Source organism: Martes martes (assembly GCF_963455335.1).
Source record: "Martes martes genome assembly, chromosome: 7".
Lineage (NCBI taxonomy): Eukaryota > Metazoa > Chordata > Mammalia > Carnivora > Mustelidae > Martes > Martes martes.
The window spans coordinates 52,009,835-52,024,687 of NC_137894.1; the positions used below are offsets into that span (position 1 = coordinate 52,009,835).

At 35.9% G+C, this 14,853-nt stretch overlaps 2 protein-coding genes across 2 annotated transcripts in view; one reads left to right on the plus strand and one right to left on the minus strand.

Moving 5' to 3' along the window:
- LOC308346819 (olfactory receptor 4F3/4F16/4F29-like) overlaps positions 1–14,853 on the minus strand; it is a gene marked incomplete at both ends in the record, with an annotated part of 298,432 nt that overhangs the window by 2,672 nt on the left and 280,907 nt on the right. The gene's annotated exons all lie outside the window — the stretch shown is intronic.
- LOC308346809 (olfactory receptor 4F4-like) lies at positions 135–1,073 on the plus strand (the record flags this gene model as incomplete). The annotated part of the gene is made up of 1 exon (XM_080809854.1): positions 135–1,073. The coding sequence occupies one exon, from the start codon at positions 135–137 to the stop codon at positions 1,071–1,073; it is 939 nt and encodes a 312-aa protein (XP_080665980.1).

Genomic DNA, 14,853 nt, shown 5'->3' on the forward strand with positions numbered 1-14,853 from the left:
GAAATATTTGAATTTTGCCCACGAATAGAACTTGTGTGCTCTCTGTACCTGAGTGTTAATGAGATTCTTCTTTCCATTCTAGAAGTTCTTAGTTCATCTCTTTCTTTGGGCTCCATTAGAATTCCATGTACAAAATGGAGGAAGCAAACCAGTCTATGGTGTCTGAGTTCATTTTTCGTGGACTTTGTGATTCAAAGGAGCTCCAGACCTTCCTCTTACTGCCTTTTTCTACGCTCTACCTGATGACTGTTGTTGGCAACCTCTTTGTCGTGCTCTTATTCATCACTGACCCTCATCTCCATTCCCCAATGTACTTCCTCTTAGCCAATCTCTCATTTGTGGACTTCTGCCTTTCCTCAGTAACTACCCCTAAACTGACCACAGACTTCCTAAAGGATAATAAAACCATCTCCTTTGGTGGCTGCATGACCCAGATCTTCAGTGTGCATTTTTTTGCAGGGGGCGAGATGGTGCTGCTAGTGACAATGGCTTATGATCGTTATGTGGCCATCTGCAAACCACTCCATTACTCTAGCATCATGGACAGAAAGAAGTGCATCTGGTTAGTTTTGGTATCATGGATCATTGGCTTTGTGCATGCCATGAGCCAACTAGCCATGATTTTAGATCTGCCCTTCTGTGGATCCAGAATAGTGGACAGTATTTTCTGTGATATCCCTTTGGTGATCAAACTGGCCTGCATGGATACACATACTCTAGGAATGCTGATAAATGCTGACAGTGGGATCTTGGCAACAACTTGCTTCATTCTCTTACTGATGTCCTACACCTATATCCTACTAACTGTCCGTCTAAACTCCAAGGACGGAGCATCAAAAGCACTCTCTACCTGTACTTCCCACATCACAGTGGTGTTGCTATTCTTTGGACCCTGCATCTTCATCTATCTGTGGCCACTTAACATCACTTGGATGGACAAGTTTCTTGCTGTGTTTTACACAGTAATCACACCTCTCCTGAATCCAGCCATTTACACACTGAGAAATAAAGAGATTAGGAATGCCATAAAGAGACTGATAAATCAGCATATGGATTCACAGGATAATTTTTAGTTTTTTTAGTTTTCTCATATAATCAGAAAATGCATCCCAATTTGGCCACATTTGACCTATAAACTAAACTGGGTATGAGACTTATTCATATCTATACGTTTGGAGTATTCCCAGATGTATGGTTTGTGGTTATTCCATTACAAAAATATTTTGGCTCAGGTCACAATTTCAGGGGCCTGGGATCCAGCCCAGCATGGGGGTCCTTGCTCAGCTTGGAGTCGACTTGAGGATTCTTCCTCTTCCTCTAGAACTCCCCCATTCTCTATTTCCCTACTAATAAATTAATCTCTTTAAGAAATCTAACACTTATATTCTTACCACTTAGAGAAGACAATAATTGATAATCATAATTTGTATAAATACTCCTTTGTATTTACTTAAAGATTTTCAGATGATAACAATGATAATTATAAAAGTAATCATTACTACCATTATTTAATACTACCAACATTCCCAACACCATGCTAATCATTTTACCCAGGTTGGTATTATTAGAAAACTACTCTGGACTACTTATCATTAGTCTCATTTCTAAAATTACATGATTTACTCACCTCAACTGTAAGTTAGCTAGACAAGATACTAAAATTATTTGAGTGGTCTACCTCTACTGAGAAATAAATCAAACAAGCTGTAATGATATTGTACTTGTACTCTACAGCATTTTCCTTATAGTTCAAGTTTCCAAGTCTTCATTGTCGATTTAAAGTTGGAATTTCTTGACAATTTTTTGTTGTTGTTGTTAAAAACATGAAAGAATCATTTGCAATCCCTTGAAACATTATTTCCTTGGGTTAATAAAGGATTTTTATAATTATCATTTTACCTTATATTAAAGCAAAGAGAGCTGGGAGGATGGGGAAAATAGAAGAATGTGCTGTTTTAAAGCAAAATAAATTTAGAGGGGTGAGAAGAAAGCCAAAAAGAAGCCATCAATGAAAGCAACACAATAAATTTAGAGAAAGATCCAAAATCCTCCTAGAAATGAATAAAAAAAAGATGACCCAAAAGGGGAGACATAGGGCAAATTAATTGAACATTTATTTATTCCTGAAAAGAAATATCACGGGATGCTAAACACTCAATCTCATTAGTAATTAAGAAAATGTAACTTAAGATCAGAATGACATACTACCTTACACCTTTTAAATGGGTACGAGAAAACAAATCTGACAGTAACAATCATTGTTGAGAAAGTGTATCAATGTGTATTAATGGAAACGTTATGCCCTGCTAGTCGGTGAAAATGGACTTAACCACTGAAAAACAATGAATTACTTCAGACTTTTATCATGTCAGTACAGACAATGCATCATGCCATTGCACAGTCACACTACCTTACCTTCCTTGTAGTTTATATTGCTACAATGAGGAGGAGAACAAATAGTCAAGAGTGGCATAATCCTTAATTCTTTAATGCTAAACCTATTGCCTTCCCATTATTTAATCAGGCCTTCCTGAAAGCAATAGATATTTATGGATTCAATTTTGCAGAAAAAAAAGATCCTCAGCCTTTGGAAGCTGTCTTGATCATTCCTTGTCCACAAAATTCACACTTCACAACTAGCCTGTATTCTTATTCTCTATGATTCATTATATTCTCCTTCTTATTTTGTTATTCACTATTTTTCTAGCTCAGTGTATAGGGATGTGGCCAATATATTTCCTATAAAAAGCTTTCCCATTTTAGCTAATAGGGACTGGTGTTCTGGAGCTAATCCCTCCAGAAAATAGATTCACCTTAAGTAAACTCACCTCAGAAAACAGAACAAGAGACAGTATTGAAAGCCAGGGACCTGATCAGTGTGGAGATAAGTAAGATGTCAGAACTAGAGTTCAGAATAATGATTATAAATTCCTACCTGGGCTTGAAAAAAGTATAGAAGATACTAGAGAATCCCTTTCTAGAGAAATAAAAGAACTAAAATCTAATTAAGTAAAAATCAAAAAGTCTATTAATGAGATGTAATAAAAAAAAATGGAGGCTCTAACTTCTAGGAAAAATGAGGCAGAAGTGAGAATTAGTGATATAGAAGACAAAATGATGGAGAATAAAGAAGCTAAGAAGTAGCTAAGAAATAAACAACTACTGGATCACAAGAGGAAAATTTGAGAGATAAGTGACATTATAAGGTCAAAAAATCCCAGGATAACTGGGACCCTGGAGGAAGAGGAAAAGAGAGAGAGAGAGAGAGGTTCAGAAGCATACTGGAGCAAATTGTAACAGAAACTTCCCTAATTTGGGGAAGGAAACAGGCATTCAAGTCCAAGAGACACAAAGAACTCCCCTCAAAATCAATAAGAATAGGTTAACACACTGACATAATTAGTGAAACTTGCAAATCACAGAGACAAAGAGAAAATCCTGAAAGCAGCTCAGGACAAGATATCTGTAGCCTACAAGGGTAGAAACATTAAACTGACAGAAGAACAAACCACAGAGACCATAACAGGCCAGAAAGGACTGGCATGATATATTCAGGGTGCTAAATGAGAAAAATATGCAGCTAAGAATACTTTATCCAGTTAGGATGTCATTCAAATTAAAGGAGAGGTGCACCTAGGTGGCTCTGTCATTAAGCGTCTGCCTTTGGCTCAGGTCATGATCCCAGGGTCCTGGGATCTAGCTCCACACTGGTCTCCCTGCTCTGCAGGAAGCCTTCTTCTCCCTCTTTCACTCCCCCTGCTTGTGTTCCCTCTCTTGCTGTATCTCTCTCTGTCAAATAAATAAAATCTTAAAAAAAAAAAAAATTGAAGGAGAGATAACAAGCATTCAGGACAAACAGAAACTAAAAGCATTTGTGATCACTGAACCAGCCCTACAAGCAATATTAAAAAAGGTCCTCTAAGTCAAGAGAGAGTGCAAAAGTAAGATCAGAAAGGAACAGAGACAATATACAGAAACAGTGACTGGACAGAGAATACAATGGCACTAAATTCATATCTTTCAAGAGTTACGCTGAATATAAATGGACTAAATGTCCCAATTAAAAGACAAAGTGTATCAGATTAGAAAAAAAGCAAGATCCATTGATATGCTGTCTGCAAGAAACTCATTTTACATCCAAAGACACCTTCAGATTTACAGTACAGGGGTGGAAAACCATTTCATGCTAATGGACATCAAAAGAAAGCTGGGGTGGCAATCCTTATAGCAGAGAAATTAGATTTCAAACTTAAGACTGTAATAAGAGATGAGAAATATCACTGTATCATACTTAAAGGGTGTATCTAAGAAGAATATCTAACAATCATAAATATTTATGCCCCTAACATGGGAGCAGCCAATTATATAAACCAATTAGTAACAAAATTAAAGAAATACATCAATAATACAATAATAGCAAGTGACTTTAACATCCACTCCCTGCAATGGACAAATTATCTAAGCAAAAGATCAACAAGGAAGCAAGGGCTTTGAATGACACACTGGACCAGATGGACTTCACACATACATTCAAAGATTTCCATCCTAAAGTAATACAATACACATTTGTCTCAAGTGTACATGGAGCATTCTCCAGAATAGATCCCATACTGGGTCACAAATCAGGTCTCAAACGACACAAAAAGACTGGGTCATTGCCTGCATATTTTCAGACTACAATGCTGAAACTGGAACTCAATCACAAGAGGAAATTTGGAAAGAACTCAAACACATGGAGGCTAAAGAGCATCCTACTAAAGAATGAATGGGTCAACCAGGAAATTAAAGAAGAAATTTTCTTAGAAAGAAGTGAAAATGAAAACACAATTGTTCAAAACCTTTGGGAAAAAGCAAAGTTCATCCAAAGAGGGAAGTATATAGCAATACAAGCCTTTCTCAACAAAACAAGAAAGTTTTCAAATATATATGCTAATCTTATACCTAAAAGAGTGGGAGAGAGAACAAACAATAAAGCCTAAACCCGGCAGTAGAATAGAATTGATAGTGACTAGAGCAGAAATTAATGAAACAGAAATCAAAAGAACAGTAGAACACTGCTTGCTTCCTTTCTAGGAAATTTGGAGCTGGTTCTTTGAGGAAATTAATAACAGTGAAAAACCCCTGGCCTTCCTTGTCAAAAAGAAAAGAGTAAGGACCCAAAGCAAAATCATGAAGGAAAGCGGAGAGATCACACCAACACCACAGAAATACAAATAATTACAAGAACATATTAGGAACAACTATATGCCAACAAATTAGGCAATCTGGAAGAAACTGATGCATCCCTAGAGATGTATACACACCAAAACAGAAGTAGGAAGAAGTAGAAAACCTGAACCATACCAGCAAGGAAATGGAATAAGTAGTGAAAAAAATCACCCAACAAACAAGAGTCCAGACTGGATGGGTTCCCAGGGGAATTCTACCAAATATTTATTTATTTATTTTTTTATTTTTTATTTATATATTTTATTTACTTATTTTGACAGAGAGAGTGAGACAAGTACAAGCAGTGGGAGCAGGAGAGGGAGAAGGAGAGGCAGGCTCTTGGCCCAGCAGGGAGCCTGACACAGGGCTCAATTCCAGAATCCTGGGATCATCACCTGAGCTGAAGATAGGTGTTCAACTCTCTGAGCCACCCAGGCACCCTCCACCAAACATTTAAAGAAGAATTAATACCTATTCCTCTGAAGCTGTTTCAAAAATAGAAATGGAAGGAAAACTTCCAAACTAATTCTATGAAGCCAGCATTACCTTGATCCCAAAGCCAGACAAAGACTCCACCAAAAAGAAGAATCACAGACCAATATACCTGGTGAGCATGGATGCCAAAATTCTCACCATGACTAACCAATAGGATGCCACAGTACATTAAAAGAATACTTCACCATGTTTAAGTGGGATTTATTCTTAGGTTTCAAGGATGGTTCAACATTTGCAAAACAATCAGTGTGATACACCACATTAATAAAAGAAAGAACAAGTACCATATTATTCTCTTAGTAGATGCAGAGGAAGCATTTGACAAAGTACAGCATCCTTTGTTGATTAAAAGTCTTCACAGTGTAGGGATAGAGGGAACATACCTCAATATCATAAACGCCATATACAAAAAGCCCACAACAAATATCATTCTCAATGGGGGAAATACTGAAGGCCTTTTCCCTGAGGAACGTGACAGGGATGTCCAGTACTGCCATTACTGTTCAACATAGTACTTAAACACCCAGCCTCAGCAATCAGGAATAAAAAGAAATAAAACACATCTGAATCAGCAAAGAAGTCAAAATCTCACTCTTTGCAGATATATGATGATTTATGTGAAAAACCCAAGAGACCCCACACCAAAATTGCTAGAAGTCAGATAGGAATTCAACAAAGTGGCAGGATATAAAATCAATGCACAGAAAACAATTGCATTTCAATACACTGAGACAGAAGAAAGAGAAATTAAGGAGTAGATCCCATTTAAAATTACGTCCAAAACCATAAGATACCTTAAATAAACTGAATCAGAGGTAAACGATCTGTACTCCAAAAACTATAGAACACTCATAAAAGAAATTGAGGAAAAACAAAAAAACGGAAAAACGTTCCATACCATGGATTGGAAGGACAAATATTGTTAAAATGTCTATGCTACCTAGAGTAATCTATGCCTTCCTTGTAATTCCTATGAAAACACCATCAAATTTTTTCACAGAACTGAAACAAATAATCCTAAAATCTATATGGAAACAGAAAAGATCCCAAATAGCCAAAGGAATGTTGGAAAAGGAAAACCAAAGCTGGTGGTGACAAAGTTCTAGACTTCAAGTTCTATTACAAATCTGTAATCATCAAGGCAGTATGGTACATACCCAAAAACAGACATATAGTTCAATGGGTCAGAATAGAGAATCCAGAAATTGACCCTCAACTCTATGGTCAATCTTCGATAAAGCTGGAAAGAATATCCAATGGCAAAGAGACAGTCTGTTCAACCAATGGTGTTGGGAAAATTGGACAGTCACATGAGGGAATGAAAGTGAACCATTTCCTTACACCATACACAAAAATAGGCTCAAAACGGGTAAAAGACCTAAATGTGAGACAGGAATCCATCAAAATCCTAGAGGAGAATATAGGAAGCAACTTCTGTGATCTTCACCACAGCAACTTCTTGCTAGACACAATCTCCAAAGGTAAGGGAAACAAAGGCAAAAGTGAATTACTGGGATTTCATTAAGATAAAATGTTTCGGCACAGCAAAGGAAACAGAACACAAAACCAAAGGATAATCTAAAGAATGGGAGAATATATCTGCAAGTGACATATCAGATAAAGGGCTAGTATCCAATATCTATAGAGAACTTACTAAACTCAACACCCAAAGAACAAATAATCTAATCAAGAAATGGGCAAAAGACAGGAATAGACATTTCTCCAAAGAAGATATCCAAATGGCCAACAGATCCATTAAAAAAATGCTCAACATTTCTTGGCACCAGGCAAATACTAATCAAAATCACAATGAGATACCACCTCACACCAGTCAGAATGACTAAAATTAACAAGTCAGGAAATGATAGATATTGGTGAGGGTGAGGAGAAAGGGGAACCCTCTTATACTTTTGGTGGAAATGTCAGCTGGTGCAGACTCTCTGGAAAACAGTATGGAGGTTCCTCAAAAAGTTGAAAATAGAGCTACTCTATGAACCAGCAATTGGACTACTAAGTATTTACCTCAAAGATATAAGTGTAATGTTATGAATGGGCACATGCAACACAATGTTCACAGAAGCAAGGTCCACAATAGCCAAACTATGGAAAGAGCCCAGATGTCCATCAACAGATGAATGCATAAAGAAGACATGGTATATATACACAATGGAATACTCCTCAGCCATCAAAAAAAAAAAAAAAAGAAAGAAAGAAAGAAAGAAAGAAAGAAAGAAAGATAAAAGAAAAGAAAGAAAGAAAAAAGAAAAAGAAATCTTGCCATTTGCGACAATGTGAATGCAACTAGAGAGTATTATGCTAAGTGAAATAACTCAATCAGAGAAAGATAATTATCAGATAATATCACTATGTGGAATTTAAGAAACAAAAAAGATGATCATAGGGGAAGAGAGGAACACATAAAACAAGATGAAATCAGAGGGGGAGACAACCATAAGAGATTCTTAATCATAGGAAACTGAGGGTTGCTGGAGGGGAGGGAGATGGAGAGATGGGGTAACTGAGTGATGGCCATTGAGGAGGACATGTGATGTAATGAGCACTGGGTATTATAAAAGACTGATGAATGACTGACCTCTACCTCTCAAAATAATAATATATTATATGTTAATTAATTGAATTTATACAAAAAATGTTTTAAAAAAGAATGTGTAGTGGTATTTAGTCTTTTACATGATATTGATGCGAAAAAGATATAATTAGTGATTCACAATAATGTTCAACAATTCTATAATTTATAAAACATCTGTGATGTATGATGTATAACGTCTCTAATCTCAAATTTGTAAAAATACTGTCAAAACCACATAATTACTATTCAACACGCAGATTCCTTAATTTCTCTGTGACTCTATTCTGCATCTCATGTAACTTGACCCTTGGGGAAAAAGCTAATGTCATAAAACTGCTAATGTCTATAGACAGCCAATAATGGAATAAATGTTAGTTATTAATACCCAGTCCTGTAATTGGTTTCATTCCTAACAGTAACAACTATTTATAACTTTATGTCTCAATTAATAAAGATGAATCTAGAAGGGAGTGAATGTCTCTGTGTTTCTCAATCCCTTGAAGCTTCTGAGGGTGAAAACCAGAGCCTGTGCAGGTAGGTGGAAACCCCATCTTTAATTCTTCAGCATCAGGTTCCATAATTAAATCCTTTTTTACATTCCCCACAGTTTACCTCTCTCCTAGTCACCCTTTTCCTTTGTTAACTCACTTTACTTGAATAATTTTCATTCACACTGTTTTATATCCTTCTAGTCTTATTCTAAGAGTTAAAATTGCATGACAGATGAATGTAACATATTCTTCAAAGCTCTAGTATCTTTTTGAAAATAGTATGTGAAGTATATTTGGTCTCTCATCTCCCTTTTCTCTGAATATTAGGATCATAAAAATAAGATGAATATCTATGCCTTTGCTCTTCTATTCCTACTGAAATAACATGAAAAAGGTATGCTAGCTTTCTGTCTGCCAGATTTATTCAATCACTGTTAAAACTCTGGTCTGTTTCCTGAAAATCATCAAAATTATCACAATATATAACACTTATTTAGCACTTTGTGTATGTCCAAGCACTATCTGATGTTTTCTTGTTTCAACTCATTTAGTCCTCAAAACTACAGGAAATAGAGACTGTTAGTATCTCCCTTTAACAGATGCAGAAACAGACATATCTGGCAGCTGAGTAATTCATATGGAATACACAGCAGGTAAATAGGGGACCTGGGGATGCATTTTGGCCCCCATGTCTGTGCCCTTAAACACTGTTTTACTATGTATTGAAATGGTTTCTATATAAGTGTTTTCATCTCCTCAATTTATTTTGACACATTTGTTTTCAAATTTTAAAAAATGAATATTACCTCTAAAAATACAGAAAATCAAGTTGGGGGTAAAGAAACAAGCATAAGATTATTTAAAATCCCACCACGTCTATGACAACAGATGGTAGTTACACTTGTGGTGGACATAACATAGCATATAACAATATTGAATCATACCTGAAACTAATGTAACATTGTGTGTCAGCTATATTCAAATTAAAAAAGTTTTTAACCACACCACCTATAGATATTTGGGACAAATTCTAAAACTCTATTCATTTAAATGTCATTTGCACTCCCCTCCCCCAGTAAAAATATTTTTTTCACTGTAGTTTTCTGGACTTAACTGATATCTTTCCATGCTCATTAATGTAGACCTAATGGCTTTTTAAAAATAGAATATATCCACATAATCAGTCCTTTTATCATTAAACATTTCATATTATAAGAAATGTTAAAGTAAAATAACATTATATGTTTTGTGTATTTATCTATTTTCTTTCAATTAATTTCAAGGCATAGCATTACCGAATTACAGTTAAAATATTTTTTACTTTTATGACTCAACTGCCTTCTGGAATGACTGTACTACTTCACATTTCCCTTCACCTGAGAACTAGAAGCATTGCTTCTCCAATTCTACAACATCAATAGGCTTATTTAGTCTGTTGAGGAGAAACTACAAAAATGGAATCTGCTTTCTGAATTTGAGGTAAATGCTACAATCTCAAGTTTTAGAAAGTAAATCATAATTCAATGTATTAAACTTTACAACTTTATTTTTACATTTAAGGCTTCTAATCATCTACAATATACTTTGCTGTGAGATGTATAGTAAGATACTTAAAAGTTTGTTTCCAGTGTTGAGCTACATGTTTAATAACCATTGAATACTCTGAATTTAGATATATTCTAAATTCTAAAGTCCTCCATTATCCTATTTAATTGTTTTGCCCTCTTTATCATTTACTAAGTTTCCTAATTTGTATCATATTCATAACTACATTTTGTCCTATTTACCTGTCAATTTCAGTCAAATCAATCATTATTTAATTAGCATGGGTTTATGATATATCCCAATATCTTTAATAGAAAGTATTCTCTTTTCTCCCCTTGGTACCCACTTGATTTCTTTCTCAAAATATCCCTGGACTTTGAAATGGACATTTAGGTACCTTTGTAAAGCTCCAAAACATTTCTGCTGGGCTTTTAATGGACACGGCAGTTATTGCTCAAGATAGTTCATTAAGAATGGATTTTTTTAGTTGTAAAAACATCTTCTATTTGCATGGATTCATTTCCTATTTTAATCTGCATTTCAAATGTTTCAGGAAAGTTTGTTTTTTCAATAGAGTGCATATATTACACATTTGTTTCACTTACAAATGAGAGCTTTTCAATCAAATTTTAATAAGTCATTTACTATTTATTATATTATATTTATTAAAATAATCTTGCTAGATTTATTGTTCATTTAATTGTAAGTTTTTGACATGGACAATTGTATGATTTGGGAATGATTATAGTTTTGATACTATTCTTTCAAGAATATTATTTGATTTAATCTTTCTGCTATAGTAAATCATTGAAACATAGTGCTGCAGGCTTCCTTCTTTATGTTCCTGGTTTTAATACTTCTTATTTTTTAATTTAATTTTATTTTTTTCAATGTTCCAAGATTCATTGTTTATGCACCATCTATAACCAGACATTGACTACTGGTTTAAAAATTTATTAAAATCATTCCTTATTTTATTTTATTTTTTCAGTGTTCCAAGATTAATTGTTTATGCACCACACCCAGTGCTCCATGCAATACGTGCCCTCCTTAATAACCATCACCAAGCTCACCTTACCCCCTACTCCTCTCCTCTCCAAAACACTCAGTATGTTTCTCAGAGTCCACAGTCTCTCATGGTTCATGTCCCCCTCCAATTTCCCCCAATTCACTTTTCCTTTCCTTTTCCTAATATCCTCCATGGTATTCCTTACGGTCCAAAAGTAAGTGAAACCATACGATAATTGACTCTCTCTGCTTGATTTATTTCACTCAGCATAATCTCTTCCAGTCCCGTCCATGTTGCTACAAAAGTTGGGTATTCATTCTTTCTGATGGAGGCATAATATCCCATTGTATATATGGACCATATCTTCTTTATCTATTCGTCTGTTGAAGGGCATCTTTGCACTTTCCACAGTTTGGCAATTGTGGCCATTGCTGCTATGAATGTTGGGGTACATATGGCCCTTCTTTTCACTACATCTGTATCTTTGGGGTAAATACCCAGTAGTGAAATTACAGGGTCATAAGGTAGTCCTATTTTTAATTTCTTAAGGAATCTCCACACCGTTTTCCAAAGTGGCTGCACCAACTTGCATTTCCACCAACAGTGAAGAGGGTTCCCCTTTCTCCACATCCTCTCCAGCACTTGTTTACTGTCTTGTTGATTTTGGCCATTCTAACTGGTATAAGGTAGTATCTCAATGTGGTTTTGATTTGAATCTCCCTGATGGCTAATGCTGATGAAAATTTTTTCATGTGTTTGTTAGCCATAAAATCATATTAAAATATTTCTTGGGACGCCTGGGTGGCTCAGTTGGTTAAGCCGCTGCCTTCGGCTCAGGTCATGATCCCAGGGTCCTGGGATCGAGTCCCACATCGGGTTCCTTGCTCAGCAGGGAGCCTGCTTCTCTCGCTGCCTCTGCCTGCCTCTCTGCCTGCTTGTGTGTACTCTCTCTCCAGCAAATAAATAAAATCTTAAAAAAAAAAAAATTCTTAATCCTATTTTACTAAGAGTTGTTTTTTTTTTGTTTTTTTTTTAATCACGGATCAATTTTGAAATTTATCCAGTGACTATTTAGTACATTCATTCCTTAAAGTTTTTATGGAAATATCCTCTCAAGTCAAATATTGTTCATCTCTTCTCATGGCCTTATGTGATATGCTGTGGGATCAAAAATTTTCTCTTGACAGACCCACCAAAGGCTTCAAGTAGGAAAGCCATGTGGTGTTATTTGATCTTTAGATCGAGATATTTGGAAAACAGACTGTACAATGGACTGGACATGATGAAGAATGGAATGGGGAGATCATTTAGGAGCCTCTTCAACAATTAATATGGGAAAAAATGTAGACCAGAAGTAAAAGAAAAAATGACAATAGAAATGAGGAAGGAACTGAAATGAAAAATAGTTGAAAGTAAAAATTGTGCAACTGAAGCTGGAAGTACAAGGACAGAGTGTGACCCAGGTATCTACACTGGGCACTGGGGAGAATGGTAATGACATTTATTAAAGCATTGCTGTCAGTTAAAATATCATAAATTCAGTTTGACATTAACTTGAAGATGAAGGTGGAACTTCCATCTGAGTATGCCACATACTGCTTTGAATATATTACTCTGGAGTAAGAGATAAAGCTACAGATTCAGAATTCAACATGTAGGTACTAGTTACAATGAATAACCTGATACTGAATAAAACTTTTCCCCTATGGGCAATGAGAATCTATACAAGGGTTTTAAAAAGACACAGGTGGAAAATCCTTACAAGGTTTTATTTTATTTTATTTTATTTATTTTTTTTTTAGATTTTATTTATTTATTTGACAGAGGGAGAGACAGAGAGCACAAGCAGGTAGAGAGGCAGGCAGAGGCAGAGAGAGAAGCAGGCTCCCCGCTGAGCAAGGAGCCCGATGCGGGGCTCGATCCCAGGACCCTGAGACCATGACCTGAGCCGAAGGCAGCGGCTTAACCAACTGAGCCACCCAGGCGCCCCAAGGTTTTAAAAAAGATACATATGTCATGTAAGATTTGCATTTTTAAATCCTTTCTGTCATCAGACCAAGGTAAACAGGCATATAAGACTTTGCTGAGTATGGTTAGAATGGTATTTCCAGCATAATTTAAAAAAAAAAAAAGAGAGAGAGAGCAATTACTTATCACAGACTCTGAGTTACACCATAAATTAAAGTTGAGCAGAGGAAAAATGATTACTGTGTTAGTGAAAGGTATAGAGAAGTCAGAAAGGCAGAAGAATAGTTAAGAAAGGGCTATCATAAAAATGGTCTGATTGCATTCAACCAATTAACAGAAAACCTGGCTTATAGTTGATCAAAGGAGTTTTAGTTTATTTTTCTCACATTAGAAGAACAAATCTGAAGGGACACTATGGCAGATTTTAAATGATTCAACATGTTTTTGGTTTCTGGGTCCTCTCTAAATTTTTATTGTATTATTTGTATTATATGGGCTTTACAACTTTGTTGTTGCTGTAACTTTAAGATATCATTGGAATTAAATGGAAAAAAAAAAAAAAAGACCATGAAAAGAGCCTTCTCTACATGGAATTTTGTCTTTTCTTTTGGAAGGAAAGCTCTCCAGACAACATTGGTTTACGTCACATTGAACATTTCTTGGTCACATATCCTACCTTAGATGAAATCATGGGCAGGGAAAATAGAATTGTAGGAAATGGTTTAGAAAAATCACATATCATGCTCTCAACTTAGGATAGATCTACTGTCTTCTCAAATCTAGAGATTTCAGCCAACCACTTAAACAAATGCTATTTCTATTGGCAAGAAGTGGGAAGAGATTGGTCTTATGAAAGCCAAGGAGCCAAGGGCAGAGGGAGTTACAGAACTAAGGACGTGAAAAACAGTATCAAATCCTGCAGAGATATCAAGGAAAATGATAATTAAAAACTGATTATTGTATGATGTATTTGGAAGCCAGAGTCTCTTTCTAAGAAAAAGGAATTTTGGAAACTGATTGTTTGGGCTTACTGGCAACCAAAAAATGAGGGCTGCCAGTGAGGAGTTAGGGAGAGAAAGAAAATTAGGAGACACAAGATTCAGAGATTTGATTTTTTAGAAAGAACTTAACTATGTAGGGGAACCTGGGTGGCTCAGTTGGTTAAGTGTCCTAAGATTGAGCCTCACATTGGGCTCCCTGCTCAGCAGGGAATCAACTTGCCCCTCTCATTTTGCCCCTCCCCCACACTCATGCATCTCTCTCTCTCTCTGTCTCAAATAAATAAAATCTTTTTGATCAATCAACTAAAACAAATAAATCAAAATTTTTTTTTAAGATTTTATTTATTTATTTGACAGACAGAAATCACAAGTAGGCAGAGAGGCAGGCACAGAGAGAGGGGGAGGCAGGCTCCCTGCTGAGCAGAGAGCCCGATGCGGGGCTCGATTCCAGGACCCTGGGATCATGACCTGAGCCGAAGGCAGAGGCTTTAAGCCACTGAGCCACCCAGGCACTCCAATAAATCAAATCTTTTAAAAAAGAACTTA